Source organism: Lates calcarifer, linkage group LG3 (assembly GCF_001640805.2).
Source record: "Lates calcarifer isolate ASB-BC8 linkage group LG3, TLL_Latcal_v3, whole genome shotgun sequence".
NCBI classification, from domain to species: Eukaryota; Metazoa; Chordata; class Actinopteri; family Centropomidae; genus Lates; species Lates calcarifer.
The window spans coordinates 19,223,966-19,242,008 of NC_066835.1; the positions used below are offsets into that span (position 1 = coordinate 19,223,966).

The 18,043-nt window shown below is 39.9% G+C and overlaps 1 protein-coding gene across 1 annotated transcript; it reads right to left on the reverse strand.

Annotated features, from left to right (window-relative positions):
• Positions 1 to 38: 38 nt before the first annotated feature.
• Positions 39 to 17,612, reverse strand: LOC108881923 (glycogen synthase kinase-3 beta). The gene is made up of 11 exons (XM_018674130.2): positions 17,238 to 17,612; positions 11,907 to 11,992; positions 10,103 to 10,204; positions 9,870 to 9,953; positions 9,187 to 9,297; positions 8,601 to 8,731; positions 8,172 to 8,376; positions 7,145 to 7,240; positions 5,975 to 6,161; positions 5,634 to 5,711; positions 39 to 4,736 (listed from the first exon to the last, which is right to left on the reverse strand). The coding sequence occupies exons 1-11, from the start codon at positions 17,410 to 17,412 to the stop codon at positions 4,675 to 4,677; spliced, it is 1,317 nt and encodes a 438-aa protein (XP_018529646.1). The 5' UTR covers positions 17,413 to 17,612; the 3' UTR covers positions 39 to 4,674.
• Between the last annotated feature and the right edge of the window lie 431 nt (positions 17,613 to 18,043).

Consider the following 18,043-nt stretch of genomic DNA (forward strand, 5'->3'; position numbering starts at 1 on the left):
AAGTGCTCAGACCATAGAGAAAGTGAACACAATCTAAACACAGTTTAATCACTTTATTACAGTAAATGAGTCCATATCGTACACACACAGAACAGAGACAAACAGGTTTGTGTTTCTTCCTCTCTCTTTCTGTTTCTATCCCTCCATCCACCCATCACCCAACACATCAGTCCAACCGGGGCAGAACGAGACCAGACGTCAACAGCAGTGGAGTAAAAAAAATTAAATAAAGTGAGAAGAATCAGACAGGAACAAAAAGTACAATTTCTGAGAATTACCAACGGTGCAAACGTGTTTGCACGTTGCCTGGACACAAACACAAACACACAGCCTACAGCTCTGTCTGCATTCACAACACAAATCTTTATTTCTACCATCTTGTGATCATTAGCAGCAGTTCTGAATGCCATACAGCACATAATACAAAAATGCCCATGTTGAGTACTAGCTGGACATCATAATGTGATTTCCAGTCCAACTAAACACTTGTGAGATCACTCGAGTCAGACGTTACACCTCCCTCTGAGAACACCAGTGACCTGCAGCGGACTCATTCTTCTTAATACTGCACAGTAATCATGTATACTGCAATCTGTCGCAACACACAAACAAAAAGAGTTCTGTTCCAAAAAGATAAGTGAATGAGAAAACACACAAACCTGCAGCCTCGGCCCTGCTGTTCCAGTCTCAACTGCGCCCTCTACAGGCAGGAAAATAACAACAACTCTAAAAGGGGAGCTGCAATGATTCAATTATTTAAAAATGTTAAAATCAAAATTCAATAAATATCCTCAACATCAGATTGAGCTGAAGGCTACAAATCTGAAGGTTAGATGTGTAAAATTACTCTGCTGAGATATGCAGTTATTGGCATATCAGTGTCTGCCATCTACAGGCAAGGAAGAGAACAGCAGCTGTAATTTGTGACATATGCGCCATCTGCAGGCAGGCAAGTGTTATAACAGTGGTTTTTCTTTTTCTTTTTTGAGCTTCACATATTTTTATAAGAATGTATCAAAACAAAATGTGATATTTTTAGCTCACAGTGATAAACCCACAGAGAACTGTCACATAAATCTGCAGGTCCCATGAGTTTCAGCTTTAAAACTCCACTGTACTCAAACAGCAGACTAACAGGTGAACTCAGTGGAGCATTCAGTTGCTAATCGATAGAGACAAAGATCATTTGTCAGTATTGTGTTTACAGCTTGTTTCTTCTGCCCTCAAGTAAAGTTTACAGCTTTAAATCTGCAACATGTAAGATTTTAGTCAGCATGAATGCGATTGTGTCCTCCTGGTTACTGTGGAGAGACGAAGGAAGGTCTTTTAATTCCACAATAAAAGGTTGGGGGGTTACTAAAGCCAAAAGAAAACAACTAAAGGAATCTTGAAATGTATTCTGAATGTGTCTCCTATGATTGGTGCAGGTTGGCAGAGTAGAACTCTGTCATGAAGACTGAACAGCTCCATCTTGTGGAGAATCTGCAGCTCTGCACTTCATTAAGGTGCTTCACAAAGACGACTTGCTCTGTTTCAATTTAATCAAAACTCTGCTTCACTGTTCTTGTTTCATTGTTTCTGATTTTTTGCATTTGTCACACTGTAAGATCAACAGCAAGATACAGACGAGCAGGTCAGAGGGTTCATGGGATTCAAACCCAAAATGCTGCTGTTATATGGCTCAAATAAGCAAACGTGACTCAGTCCATTAGATTTGACAGATGAAATATAATATTTGGGGTGATTATATCAGTGGACAGACGGAGAACATTTTGGAACAGAACCCTTACAATATTCTTTCAACAGTCAGGTGGTCCCATAGAGGACCTAACAGGGAGGAGAGCTGAGTTAACGATGATGTTAACAGCTACTTTACAATTTTCACTGGACAAGAAAGAGAAAGAGAGAGAGAAAGATCATTAACAAACATGAGGAGTAGACTGTTTTTTCTTCTTTTTTTTTCTCTTTGCAGTATTTACATTTTGAATTGTGAAAAAAAGAAACATATTTACAAAAATGCACCAACTAAAAGACTGCTTCATAGAGAGAGAGAATGAGGAAAATAAGATATAAACAACTCTGTAATAAAAAGTAAAAAGAGGAAAATAAAAATCAGTGATATTTACACGTGCGATAAGAGAAGGAAGAAGGAGAGAATGAGGAAATAAATGGCTTCTGATAATGAGAGAAATCAGAGTTTGATTCTTCACAGGGAGTTTTCACACCTGTTCATAGCCACAGAGAGTCTGACAGCTCTGAGTGTTTCACACACCCCGCAGAGTTAATCAAATGAGCTGATTGGACTCTTTACAGCAAAAGAAAGCAGAATATGTGCGGCAGTAACCTACCAGACTGGGGGAGGATTGCTAGTTTGAAACTCAGAAGCAGCAGCTGGGAGGAAAGAGAAGGGACAAAAAAAAAATGCTCTCCACTCTCCTCTTATAAAATGAATGTGTGGTGGAATTAAAAAACAAAAAGCATCAGAGCTCTTGACTTATATTAAAAAAGGGTTAAAAACAAACATGGCTGCAGTTAAAACAGCAGGTGGAGGCATGGTACAATAGTATCAAATATACTATACTACAAACGTTCAAGTGGTCTGAACTGCTTACTAAAAATCTGTATCGTTGACAGCTCTATTCCTAAAACAGTGGCTGTTCAGACTGCAGTTTGGGATGTGTTCAGACACACACACACACACACATTTGTACTTCTATAGTGATACATTCTCTGTGCACCTAACCTCAACTTATTTCTAAATTTAACCCTAGAACGACTTCGTCTTGGCCTTTAAACGGCTCTTTGAAGAAGCGAGGACCGGCCAAATGTCCTTGCTTTCATGAGGTTGAATCGTCATAAAGATAGAAGTACAACACACAAACAAACACAGTCACTTTAAAGGAATTTACCTGTTCGATATTCAGCTGTCATTAACGTTTAGCCTTTCATTCGTGATTCTTAATGTTTCTGTACGACATGTCAGCAGCACTGATGACCTGAAATGTTCGTTTATCCTCAGTTATTGTTTCTTCTTGTAAAAACTTTTCATTTATTTCCACTGATGGAAGCAAAGTTTGCTAAAGAGGAAGCTGCAACACCTTTTCAAAGCCCTCTCAGTCAAAAACTCTCATCCAAAAACAAAGGAATAAATATGTTAACATGAAGTTTCCCCCAGTTTAAAAACATGCAATCCACATTTAAGCATTCCTTAGTTTCAGGACGACCGACATTCATTTTGCTTGTTTCTTCCTCGCCTCTACTCACTGACACTTTCTACCACAGTAACATGAGTGAAACCAGTGGAAGTTTTTCATTTATAGGTAGAATCAGTATTTTCTTTTTGGGTGTTTATAAGGAGGAGAAAATTTGGTTAATTTCTTTCAGCAGGTGAATTCCACAAACAATTTCTTCAAGCAGCATCAATGATGTGACGAGTAACGCCTGTTGATCTCTAGTTTATTAGATAGGCTTCGGTATTTGTCTTCAGTTTAAGACTGTGGGGACCCTTTAAGTTTTTATCGCTGTAATAATCTTGGACAGTGGAATCCAGAGCGACCAACTTATTCAACAGCTTTGTTTGCTCTAAATTATTCTCTCAATCTGCTTTTGTCGAGCACCACATTCACACTTTCGTCACAACTGACATTTCCAATTCAAATTTTTTTTTGTGGTGAAGAACAAGAGAAGAAGCCGAGGAGTTTTCCTCTGGAGGTACAAATCAACACTTCTGTCGTCCTGATGTGTAAACAAATTCAAAAATAAAATCGCTATTAAAAGATGAGAAGGAGTCTCGATCAGTCAGCAGTTGATGTGCAGTGTAAATACGCCCAAAAAAGAAAATTAAGGTTCAGTCTTTGTTGGGTGGATTTACAGCTGTGGACAGGGTCAGGAACATTTCACTCCTTCACCAGAAAACATTGTCTAGATCAGGGTGATCTGGTGATTTCCAGTCTAGTCTAAAAAACACAGCCACTGAACATGATTCATGACAAACAGAAATCCAACCAAACACTGATAAATACTTCCTGGTGCTGATGAGTTTTTCTGCCACTTCAGTAGGTAATTTAACATCAGGCTAGTATCGAATAATGTGGCTAGTGAATTTATGAATTTCTCTGTCCCTGCAGCTGTTCTCCCGTCCTGAGCTAAAATAAAAAATGTCCTTTACCCTGATGATCTGCTTGGGGCTGATTCTAGACTTGGTCAGGCAGTGTGCAGTCTAAGAATAATAATAAAAAAAAAAAACAGAAGTGGAAACAGAACTCTAGAGACAAAATGTGTGATCACATAATGTTTCAATTAATCAAATAAATAAACACAAATATAAAGAAGAAAAAGGAAAAAATGTAGATTAAAAAAAGGTTATATTACAGAGGACCAGCCCCCACTATTGAACCTTCACATACCACCCGAGCAGCAGCGAGACGACTGTGTGTGTGTGTGTGTGTGTGTGTGTGTGTGCGTGTGTGTGTGTGTGTGTAACAATCTCCTGCTGTAGCTTCAACCCTGGCAACTAAAGAACTAATAGTTTGTTCAGTGTTTTTACTGTACAAAAACAGATCATCTAAGAGGAGAGCAAGCAGCATGGAGGAAAGCTGAAGAGTGAGTGTGTGTGTGTGTGTGTGTGTCTGAGATAAGGGTGAGGCTGGCAGGCAGGCAGGTGAGGAAGCTGCTTCAGATGCTGTTAAGAGATCCTGGTACTGAACTGTGTTGAGATGAATCTGAACCGGTGCCATCTGAAGGAGAGAAGAGGGGGAGGAGAGTGAGGTGTGAATTAATGCTCTACAACAGTGCAAAAGCAACAGACATGACTGGATAAGATGTGGATACAACCGCTACAGTTTATTTCACAAACTTTAAAAACAGCCAGCGGCACAGGGGGATAATTTTGGATGCAAATGTCTTGCAGTCAATTCAAAGCAGAGCTCAGAATCCACCATGAAATCTGTGAGTAGATCTTTAAACTTAGCTTAAAAATATCTCAGAACTTGAAGAGTGAGTTTAAATTCATAAATCAAGAACAGAAAAGCACCTGAAGGCTGTGATAGCTGCTGAAGGTGCACATGCCACAATTTTGTTTTTTTCAGTTCATGAAATAAAAAACAACATTACATTAATGTTTAAAAACATTTTAGTGTCTGTATTTTAAATCTAATCAGTGCACGACAAACTCTGTTTCTGTCACCCTGTGCCCAGAAAAATATATTACTTTTTTATTACTGCAAAAAAATTGCTCTGTAAATTAGTTTGTCTTGTAATAAAAACATGTTATATGTCTGTATTTATGACAAATGATTTTTGAGAAGTTGCTATAAATTCAAGACTACTGTGCCTCTAAAATTCATCAGACGCCGACATAAAAAGTAATCACTCTAAATGATCATAAACATTTTTAATGATCTTTTTTTAACAACACAAACTGACTCCAAGAGTGAAAATGTCATTTAAGCTTGAGCTCAACAAATTAAACTAATAAAAAATGACAATATAATGAATTAAGTGTTTCTAATTCCAGACTGTTATTTGTGATGTCTGGATTTTTTTGTCACGTTAGCAGATTCTGTCAGTCAGCACAAAACCATGCAAAACCAGTGATATTAACACTGACAATAAAATGATAATAAGTTTCCCACCGTGGGCGGAAGCAGCTGTGTGAGCGCGAGCGTGAGGAGGAATGAGGGTTGAGTTCAGCTGGGGCTGGATTGACAGCTCTGCAGAGGATAAAAGAAGAGTTTTCATTTAACGATGAGTCACGTAACAAAGAGGATGGTGTCGTTTAACAAAAGAATAGTGTACGCTGCATTAATTCGCACATCCTCAGGGGTCACAGCGTTGGCCCTAAACAAACCAGGAAACACAACCTGATTGCTTTTAGCGAAACAGATGGTGACGACTTAAACACACAGCTGAACAATGTCATCGTCCCTAATTTGACGATGAGCCTGAATCTATCTACGATCTTGAGCTCGTGTACCTGTGGTGCTGAAGTTGAAGAGCATTGGCAGTTCCCGGCCGCTGGGCAGTCGCGTGTTCGGCTGGCGCAGCTCGTCAAAGAAGGCGTGCGAGCAGGCCTCTAGCGGGGAGAGGCGCGAGGCCGGCGTGTACTCCAGCAGCCGGGAGCAGAGAGCGATGGCTTCTGGAGGGGTGCGAGGTTTAAACACCTGAGGAACAGGAAGAGTTTTACGTCCAAAAATGAGTTTTTTCAAGACAGAAACACTCTCTGTATTTCTGATATGAAACAACCAAGAGGTGGCAGTTTTACCTTAAAGCCAAATTAAATCATCATCTACTGGAGGTAAGCATGACATTCTGATCATTTATATTAAGTACCTTATTTCAGCAAATGTGGTGCATGTGTAGAACCTCAGAAGAAGAGAAAATACACAAAATGACTTCTGTGAGGTGTATCTAAAGAAGCAGAGATCTATCCACTCTGTAGTAAACAGTCAAGGGCCACTTCTCTTGGTTTTACGTTGTTTCTGTGCTCTGTAGGTGTCGGGGTTAATCGACTTTCAGAAGAAGCACATAAGAGCGCTTCAACCTGCAGATTTAAATAGCCTGTGTGGGCGACAACACGTCTGCAGGATTTCTTTCTATTGTTCTAATAAACCGATGTCAGGTATAATATGTCACTTTCACATCAGCTTTCTTTTTGGAACAAGGACCATTGTGTAGATTATTGCAGTGGGTATGTGTGCACTGACATTTCTGAAGAGTTCATCTACATAAAAATGTACAAATGTGTCTCATACATGATGAGGGACATCATAAAAATCAGGGAGAAGAATAATGACCACTGGAACTGAAACAATTAGTCGACTGATAAGTTGACTGACACAAAAACAATCTGCAACTATTCTGGAAATCAGTTAATTATTTAAGTGAATTTGCAAGCAAAAAAGACATCCCAGTTTTAGCATCTTAATTGTGAATATCTGCCGCTTTTATCTGTTCTATAACATTGTAAACTAAACGATTAATCAAGACAATAATTGGCAGATTAGTTGATAACGAAATCAATATTCAATCGTCCTGTTTATATTTTTCAGGACACAGAATCTATCAAACTTCACTCTACACATCTATCCAGACAGTGCAGGCCTGCAGAGGACCGACTGCTGTCTGTCCTCTGGTATTTATTTACCTTGGTCCATGGATGAGCTTTGATCTGAGGGAACTTGAATTCTGTGTAGTTCGGGTTCATCTCTCGGATCTGTTCCCTTGTCGGTGTTCCCAGCACCTGAGAACAGAGGAGGAGGGAGTGAGAGCAGTTTTCTGCAGACACACAGACGCCATGTTAGTGTGCTGATGAACTGATGAACTATTCAACCTGTCATATGACACCAACACTGTTAATGTCTTAAAAGAAATTCAGATTTATCACATTCTTTATTTGAACAATTTAATATCAATTCACAAACTCTAAAGATCAATCTTCATATTTGTGCTTTTTCTCAGTAAACATCTACTCTAATGTTCTGTGTGCGCTGTGGTTACTTGTTGTGAGTGGTTCTGTTAGAGCTTGATGTGTAAAATGTCTCCTTTTGGGAATAATGTTGTTGCAACGTGAACAAAAAGGTCATTTTAATTTAAAGAGTTAAGTACATGAATGCTGCTATATGAGCAGCCTTATAGCCCAACAGTCCTGCAAACTGTGATGTGAATATTTATGGTCCATGTCTCAGTTTAAAGGTCTGTTGTGTCATTTATTTTTACATTTATGTATGATGATGATCCCTCATAACTGGTGTACATGTACAGTTTTGTACCTGTAGGCCTAAAGAATAGAGATGCATCATGTTTTAGTTGTTTTGCATTTGCCAAGGAAAATGAATCCTTGGTCCAGGGAAATGTGTTTACAATTTAGCTGATAATATGCGCTTTGCACAATTTTATATTCAAGGGAAACAACAGTGTTGTTCAGTTGTTGAATATGGAAGAAATCTAAGCTCCCAGGATAAATTCAGAAAAGTATTTTATGCATTATTTATATTTATCTGATGTAACTGAAGCATCTGGACTTTGTGAATCAAATCAAATCAGGGGATCAGAGCCAGTCCAGCCCTAACTGAAAACAGGAAGCTGCCTTAAGATCAGTCCAACAATATAAGACACAACCAGTACAAAACAAAAAACTCAGCAGCATCACAGACGCACATCAACACACTCACCTTGATAATCTCTACTAGTTGGTCCACCCCACTGTCACCGGGGAATATGGGTTGTCCGAGCAGCAGCTCGGCGAGTACGCAGCCTGCAGACCAGATGTCAATGTTTGCCGTGTAGTCTGTGGCACCGAAAATGAGCTCAGGCGCGCGATAATACCGCGAGCAGATATACGACACGTTGGGCTCACCCCGGACCAGCTGCTTGGCGCTGGGGAAACACAAGAAATCATATTCAACAATGACGAGAGGTTGAAGCCAAGAATGGCGGGAGGGGGCGTCCAAGGGTTAGAGGATGAAGAGGGTGAAAACTAAATCGCAGATTAGGTAAAACAGTTCTGTTTCAGGAGGAAACAAAACATTAAAACACATACAGGCAAATGTTTGATCTGTTTAAATGTTGCTGTTGTAAAATCCTCTCTCTCTGTGTCTTACCTGCCGAAGTCACACAGTTTGAGAATGGCAGTTTCTGGGTCGACGAGCAGGTTTTGGGGCTTGATGTCTCTGTGACAAACGCCCTGGGAATGGATATAAGCCAGACTACGAAACAACTGGTACATGTACACCTGAGGAGGTCACAACACAAACAAAAAAACACAAGATCACCTGTTTATACTGTTAAAACCCCAAGAAACAAAAAGACAAAACACGATGATAACATAATGATTATATGGTGCTTTGTGTTACTGTGGAAGAGTTTTAGATTGATGGAGTAAAGATGCCCTCTTGTGTGACGTTCAGGGAACAACTCATCCCAAAAAAGCCTTAATATTTAGACAAGGAAACATTTCCATACACAAATTTTACTGGAAAAACTCACACAAAAGTAAAAGTAGTAGCAGTAAAAGTAGTAAAACATGCTTCCTTGCTTACTGCTGAAAAAATTATCAATTAACTCTGAGAGTTAAGAGAAAGAGTTTTCTCAATTTTATTCACAATATACTGAAATAAAAAACAGAAGAGAGATCCGTAAGAATACAATTAAATACAGTGAGTGCAGAAGTGAGTTGGTGAATTTTACCTTCACGTATATGATAGGAATGATGCTCTTGGCCTTGTTAAAATGCCTGGCAACCCTGTAGACCGTCTCAGGGACAAAGTCCAGCACCAGGTTGAGGTACACTTCATCTTTCTGGACAGCATTAAACAGAGAGAGAAGGGTGTAGTTTAAAACACGTAACAGGTTCATTCAGAGGATAAAGATGCCACAAACTGAGTTATCTCACAAGCATTCACACATTTACAAGGGAAACCTCATTTTTAAATAAAAAAGGGAACACAGACACTGAATAATAATATTTTTCCCAGTAATTTACTTCTGCAACATTTGAGTCACAAGCTTCTATATTTGTCAGTCCAAGAAATGGACTACTTCCCTTTTTTCAAGGTTGGGGTATTTCTGTTTACGTCATATGTGAGTAATCTTGTCTTTTATGTGCAGTACGTGGACACATCATTTTCTCAGTTTTACTCTACTTTCCTGAGACTATGGTTCTGAGATACGAGTGTGTAATGTGGTGACTAATGTTGCAATGCAAATGTTTGCATGATCAGAAAACAGCTTGGTTTCCTCTTTACTATATTTTCTACGAGTTGTTGTTGTTTCATGTGGTTTTGATTTGTTGTTCAATATGATTTTTTGATTTAAGTCTCTGTAATTTAAAAAACAAAACAAAATAAACAAATAAAAAGGAGCTGGAGTACCTTCTCGCCACTGGAGTAGAAGAAGTAACGTAGCCTGACTATGTTGCAGTGATCCAACTTCCTCATTATCTGTAGTTCCCGATTCTGCAAACATACGAGTGTAGACGGGGAAACTGAGTAAACAAACTGAGCACGAAAAGAACTTTGAACGTCAGAAAACGTCCCTGACGTGCACCATTTAGTTCACAAAAGACAACAGAATATGTGGAGAAACTACAAAGCTAATGCTTTACCTTGAACCTCTTATCCTGCAGAACCTTTTTGATGGCCACCATCTCTTGGCTGTCGATGAGCCGAGCCTGGTACACCACCCCAAACGATCCATTACCGATCACCTGTGTGGTTTTCAGAAAAGAGGAAACAATTAATCAGATGAGGAGCAAATACAAACATTCAGAGTTTATTTCAGGTGACACATAACTGAAGCTCATCTGTGATCACATTTTCCAGAAACATTTTGTGACAACTTTTCAGTTTGTGTTTGTTTTCAGCATCTAAACTGGTGCAACCTGTTTGTTTTAAAGTAGGTCAACAGCACGAGTGTGATAACTGGTTAAAACCTGTGTTCATCAGCAAAGTCAGGCTCATGCTGAATTCCAGTCAGAGTGTTTACGTGCACTCAAGTAACCAGGTTCCTCAGATAAACCAGGTTATGTGGAGGACGTGCTGACATACACTGCAGTAACCTCAGTACCGTACATCAGTGTTTACATGCAGCAGGTCAGGAATCAGATTTCTCTCCTGCTTCCTCAATTTTCTCCAGGAAAAAATCTACCCGAGAAAATCAGGTTTCTCCTCCTTGATTACTGAGGGTAGGTTTCAAGTAACTGACAGCTAAATACACTTTAATCAAAGACACACAGTGAGGATAAATATCTTCAGTTTGAACCATTAGTCACCTGACATGATCTCTGACATGCAGCACTGAGTAAGAGGCTGATACAGACTGTGAAACATTATCTGTAGAGAACATGAAACATGAAACCCCTTTAACGTCCAGAGTTACTATATATTCTGTAATAACTGAATTAGCCCTTTGATAGACTGAGGATCTGTTCAGCTAACAAAAAAACAAAAAAGAAAAAACCTTGATACAGATTCAGTGGATTTAGAAAAAAAAAAAAACCCACAACCAAAGTACATATGGACTAAATTACCTTTTAATGTCTGTTAGATATATTAGCCCATGCAATTTATAGATTTAGCTCTAAAAGCAATCAAATGTCAATCAGATCATCAGCAATTTTTTTATAATTGATGAAACAGGTTCCAGTTTCAGTTTTGGTTCCAAATGTGAGCATTTGCTGGTTATCTTCGTCTTTTATAATAATAAAATAAATATCTGAAGGTTTTAGATGTTTAGATGAAAGAAAACAAGCTATTTGAAGATGTCACTGTGGGTTAGACATTTTATACTGTATCACCTGAGAATGTATGGACCAAAGGATAAATAAAGGGAAACTTATGGCAGGAAATGATCAGTAGACAATGCATGTGTTGGATTTCAAGTGTCATCCTGTACTAGAGCTGTGAAATTATAACTAATAACGCACACTTATCTATGATTACTACTAATAGATGTTCCATTTACTTTCTTATTAGTCCTTATTACCTAACCTTCAACTGCTGCAGGGACTGGAAACATGTCAGTATCTCTGATAAGCCAGTATAATAAGACTCTGAGATAAAAGGTGTGATAGAAGTATGTTTACACACCACACTCACAGACGCACCAGTGTCATTTCATGTAATTTCATTAGGCTGTAACTGACACAATTATGTCACATTTTCAGATCAGAGATAGGCAAATTAACTAAGAGAAAGTAGGCTATAAAGTCTGCTTTAAAAGCCCCTGGCAAAATAATTAAGGAGCCACTGGCACTGATCACCACCCTCATCAAGTCCAGCCCAGTATACTGCAGCCATCTTGTTCTATGTGATGATAAAAGCCTTGGTTTCAGTCGTAACAGAGGTAATCACAGCAGTTCTTCTACATGAGGACAGAGCTCAGGTCCTGGTTTCACTTTTCTTGCTCACCTTGATGTCAGTGTAAGAGACTTCCTGTGGGCGGTCCGGTCCCTGACCTGGTGTGGCCACAACTGTCGTCACCTTCCCACTGTCTCCTAGGAAACAAGCAGGAACAGGGTTGGAATGAGGTCAAAGGAAATCATAATAAAGTGCTATGATTCAGGACATGTCGCTTTGCAGTGTAACATGAGTATGAACAGGGATTTCAAAGAGTAATCTCCTCTATTTCAATTTGAAGTAGTAAGACTTTATTCATGTGTAATAACAGGTAATCTGTTAATTGCTTTATTGTGCAAAAACTTAGAAGGATTAAAACTTGTCGTGGTCCCTCTGGCTCCTTCCTACAAGAGGTGAGGATAGGAAACCGATTCACAACGTGACCAAAACAATACCCTGCAACATTCAACCCGGGACGCTTGCTGCAGCGAGCCTTAACATCTGGGCTGTCTCTCCGCCGGCCATTTGAATATTTAGGTTAATGACAGCCTGGTGAACGGACGTCAACTTTACAAAAGCCTCCAAGGAAGGAGAAGGGAATGGCAGAGTTCATATTCAAGACACTGTGACTAATTAAAGTGGGAATGAACCCAAAAATAGGCCAGCTACTTTCTTTGTCCTGATAAATTGTTGTAAGTGATCACAGTCTTCCATACGAGGATTAGTTTGTCATATTATCCAGCGGCAACACACCACAGTGGTCAATAAAACACACTGGGAAGAATTCTTTGTAGAGTGTACGGTTGTCTGAAATTACTGTGTCTGCTGCTATGAAAAGGTTGGAAAAAAGCTGCCTCAAAGAAGAGTAAAGCACCCTGTGGTGCCTTGGTGTTAATATAAAACTACAAAACAGACATAGAGGTTTGTATATCATCACCTTGCATGTGGTAAAATGACTGGAGCTTCATGTTCAGTCATCCACAGAAACTATATTTTGTCTTACCAACAATGTGCATTAGAAAAGTTCGAAGCTGGTGGTAGTGGTGTTGTAAGTTTGCACTCAGCCTGAACACAGAACTGTATATAGTAATCAAAGGTGCTTCAAACTGCACAAACAGGCTGATGACAGCCTGGAAAAACCATCATAGTGATAAAAATCTCTAAATCCAAATCTCCCCAACAACAACCTCACAATCTGACTCACACAAAAGCCACATTTACGATCTGTGGTTTCTTGTGCAAAGTAACTAACTAAACCCTCAAAACGTGAGAAAAATAAGTCAAATTAAAACATTTCTGTCCTCCAGGCGATGCTCTGTTCTTACTAGTGTTGGGGTCCAGTTTGATGTTGTTTCAGCCACTATAACTCATGTTCAATTATTATTATCAACTAGTCTCAGCATCTTTACAGCACAGATAAGAATAAGGAACTTTCTTTGTTTTTATGATAATGTTTAACTGCCACTTCTGCCGGTTTAAGTACAAGACAGATGAACCAAAATGTAGAATATCAGTCCATCTGCAGCAGATTCAGAAAGTCAATATTTCACTATTTCACCACTGAAACATTTAAAAACAGTTGAAACTAAGGGTGTAACGATTCTGAAACTGAGAGTGAAACCACGATACAAACATTAACGATATCGTATTGTGATATGGGAAGATAAAACCATGATACATCCCCTCTCAGAAGGTGAAGTAGGCTGTGTATTTTGTACATATTACACCTATTTTATTGTCTTCTAACTGCATGTATCATGTTAATATCTTTATATCTACGATTAAGTGATCACACTGTTAGAGTTAGGTTCAAAATGAGTAATAAAAAAAAATATAGCTAAAAAATTGAGGTCTGAACTGAACCAAAGATTTGGAGAATCTTTATCTGAACAGTTCAGGTTGTAGTTGAGGTAGAAGTCAAATTACAATCCCTGTCAGGAATCGAAACAGTTGTAAAAATGGAAGTGCTGAAGCAAGTTTAAGTGTCAGGTTAAGTCTAAGCACAGAAAGCAAACAGAGTAAATTGTACTAACAGTGGGGGTTGTGAGAGTTAGAAAAGCTTTAAATGTTTTTTGTTGTTGTAGAGTTTAAAGTGTCAAAGTGGGAGAATTACCAGGAGAAAAAGGAGCTGAGGAGAAAGAGACAAAACCATAAAAAATCCTGGTTAATTCATGATTTCTGCTCAGCCAGCCACTTTACAAACCAACAACTACAATTTGCTGATTTTCCTCTGTCATTTTTTGTATCAACATAGTGCCACTAAAATAAGCTACTGTGTTCTGGATCCCTTTCACCAGCCTGACCAGACGATGGAGATTTAATTTTCCTCTGCTGATCTGTGGTGTTTAAATAATGGAGCAGCCCTTTGCCATCTAGTTGTCATCGCGCTGTATCACTGTCAGCCCGACCATGTCCACATACTTAATGCTTTGTTTACCAAACAAGACAATGCACTTATTGATATGGCCCTCTTACAGCCAGGACTGTGTGTCCTGGTGCACGTCCATATCCACACACACACACACGGTAAACTGTTCTCAGACCAGACGCACAAGTGTGGTTGGTCATCCAATAGCCACGCTGGCGATATCTGTTACAGCTGAAACTGTGTGGCCTGCAGAGTGACCGGGTCAGTGTGTGCTCTAACTAAAGTGACTGGGTTCATCATGCGAACACACACACACACACACACAAAAGTAGGACAGTTGGTTAAAGTATACGTTTATGCCAACTGTCTGTGACGCTGGTCCTCTTACATTTTCTTGCTGATGCATCAGTCAGTGCAGCCGGAGGTATCAGAGCTTTTTTCCTCCTGCCATTCATTTATTTATTTTTTTTCTTACACTACAAGAAACAACTTCCACAGACTTGTATCCTGCCGGAGGTCAGTAATCTATCATAGTGAAGATGAGGCCTCACTCCGGCTTTGTCAGAGTTTCTGATTTATCATTGCCTCATTGTGTCTGAGCTCAGTGTTTTCATATCAGCGTAGCACTGTACCACACTCTGCTTCCTGTCATTCACAGAAGGAAACTCACATCTCCAGGAGGAAATAATATCTTTGTCATGTCCATATCTATTTATTTTGTGTCTTTAAACTCAAACAGAAGGAGATTTCATGCAAAGTAACAGCTGTATTTTATTAATAAAAACAGGCGTATCATTCTGATTAATGCACTAACCAGCAGATTTTTATGTTAATATCTCGTCCTCATACACAAAGAAACACAGCGTACTTAAATGAACTCCACATCTTAAAGCAAAGTAGCTTCAAGAGAATTAAGTTTACCTTATTAATATGCAGTTTAATGCAGCAAAATCTCCAAAAATCTAACCAGGCCATCTACTCTATAGGGAAAATCTCTGGTGCAAGTGTGAGGTTTCGATCAGGTATCTATTGTTTCAGAGCTATTACACTCATGGGACCGTCTACCACAGAGTCAACACAGTGTCACTTCCCACTAGATCATGGTTACATCTGTCAGTAAACTGTAAGCTTGTTTACAAAAAATTTACGTTGAGCAATTGTGGACAAAAACAATCTTGTGATACAAGTGTTAAATGTGTTAAAGAGACAGTCGTAAATCATTCCACAGTTTCTGTTTCATTAAAAGGAGAATCCGATATTGAATTGTGTTTCTATAATAAAGTGTAGCTGAATTTAATTTGAGAAACTTAAACGTTTTCTCCTAAAGCTGAATAGCACAGAGACAGACTGTGGTGATGAGACAAATCCTGGAGCTGCTCCACAGACTGTGAATAATGGAACAACTGCTTGGACACAGTGACAGCAGCCATGGTAATTACACTGGGATGTGGGGAAATTTTCTGATTTATGGCAGTAATCCCTACTTGCAGATCTGTTTCCCTTTGGATGTTAATATCTTAACATTATACAAAAACTCACTAATTCACGCCTGCAAAGCATCGCCTCATGAAATCGTCAATTCAAAAGGTGATAGAGGAAAATATTTTGGTGTAAAATGACCACAAACGCCACCACAACTGAAATCTTCATTCCCCTCTCTTTAAGACATTCATACCTTCTGCTGTAATGCAAGCAAGCGTCAAATACTGTGCTGTATCTACCAGGTCAGCAGGTAAGCAGGTGAAGAAAACCAGAAAAGAAGCTGAAGTTTGATCCTTAGAGGTTAATATTAAACTTTAAGTCAGGATACAAGCTGGAGCAAAAGAATCAACTTCTGCCATGATGTGCATTTTGTAAAAGCGGGACTACTTGGAGACCAACATTTCATCATCAAATATCTTCCAGTGTTGTTCATAATGACAGATCACTGGTTGGTATGGCAACACAACATCCTTAATGCTCCATGTCCAAGTGTAATTTAACCAGTGATTCAAAATGTCAAATCAAATCATTCTCTCTCACAAATATCTGCCTAAGTAGGTTAATCCTGCCTCTTGAAATAGCCCCCAGGTCTTCCAAAACCTGACCACGTATCCATCAATCATCCAAAAGAGTATCTGTAACAGTCTGGGGTGACATTTGATCTTAAAGGGCCCTGAGGCGGTGTTGCTCTGCTGCTGCTGCTGCTGTTGTTGCTGAGGGAGGGAGAGAAAACAAGGGTCACACTGCTTTGAACTGGAGATGACCTCCCATTCAGGCTCTGATATCAAAGTCACACACCGCTGCCTGCTAATGGATGATAAGGTTTGGATTAACACACATGCATACGCACACGGATCTCTGCTTACACCTGTCACTACGGTGATAAAGGGGCCATACTATATTTCCATCCTCGCAGACTGAGGGGTAACCTTCTCCTTGGCATTCCTGCAGACGGCGCATCATTTGCATCCTCCAGGCGTCGGCCACCTGCTGCTGAGCCTTTGCCCCACAGGTGACCTTGGTGAAAAGGCGGCTCTCCTCCCCTGACCCCTCTCCAGGCGAGCCAGACTGATAGCCGATGCCACACTCGCAACGACACCCACAAAAGAAAACACTGAATGCAGCACTCAAGTTTAGGTATTTCAGTCTGGCTTGGCCACAAAGAGCAACAGAGCCCGTTTAACTGCACCCTGGCCACAGTGACAGAGAAATCAAACGGGTGTTGATCTTATTAAAAACATGGATGATTATTCATGTGGTTGGCTGAGGTAACACTGGGTTAAAGTGATGACCAGTGAGCTAGTATGACAGGAGGGGTGAATACATCCATCGGCCGGACAGGGAACTGGTTACATACAAAACAAGTGGCTAACGTTAGCAGGCTAGCTAGTTAGCACGCTAGCAAGTTTGTTAGCCCCTACACGGGAGCAATAACGCCTTTCCTCTGGGTTGTGACACATAAAACCGGCAGATATATTTAAAATAAAGGGATAGATTACGATTTATTGGTTGGACAGACTCCGACAAAGAGCTGGCGGTTAATTAAAACTTACTGGCAAGCTTCAGGTTCGAGCATCCCGACGAGCTGGTGCCGGAGGCCTGCGGGACCCCGGACTTTCCTGTGCTGCTCCCCACGGCAGCGGCTGATCCGGTGGACGCAGCAGCGGCTCCTGGAACACCTGGCGGCTCAGCAAACGAGCTGGTCCTGGGCCGCCCGCTGCCGCTCATATCTCTGTGCAGGGGTCAGGGTTGTTTTTTTCCACTATTTTCAGCCAAGCGACTATTAATTATGAACACCCCGGCAGCGAAATAATCGTGGGAAGACACACCGAGAAACACCGCTCCCGTTGCCGCCGGCTGTCTGGGCTGGTAGCTGTTGCTAGACACCTAGAAACAGACCGCTCGCAATGCCACCTGGGAGATGAAGTTCGGTGGAGCTGTTGCTCAGGTTTGCTGCTATGGCTTTCACAAATCAAAACAACTACAAATTTAAAATGACTTAACAGTGGATGGAGGCCAAAGAAGGAGCAACAGTCGATCTACATATTACCACAAAATGAAAAATGCTTATTCCACCAAAAACTACTAGATTACTCAGTGAGTTTTCCCGCCATCTTTTTGTAGTAATACAGAGATTATTTTTATATTAGAGAGTAGTGTAGCTAGTCCATAAAACCTGCTAATTAGTACTTTAAGTGCCTGTAAAATCACAATAAAACTAACAATAGTTATGGAAATGGAAAATCAAACTTTTTCAAAAGAACCATAATTGACACTTTGGAGGTTCAGAGTTGTTATATAGTTTAAAACCTCAGCTTGATTTGCTTTAAATGAAAGGCTTTTCTCTGATCTTCCTTAG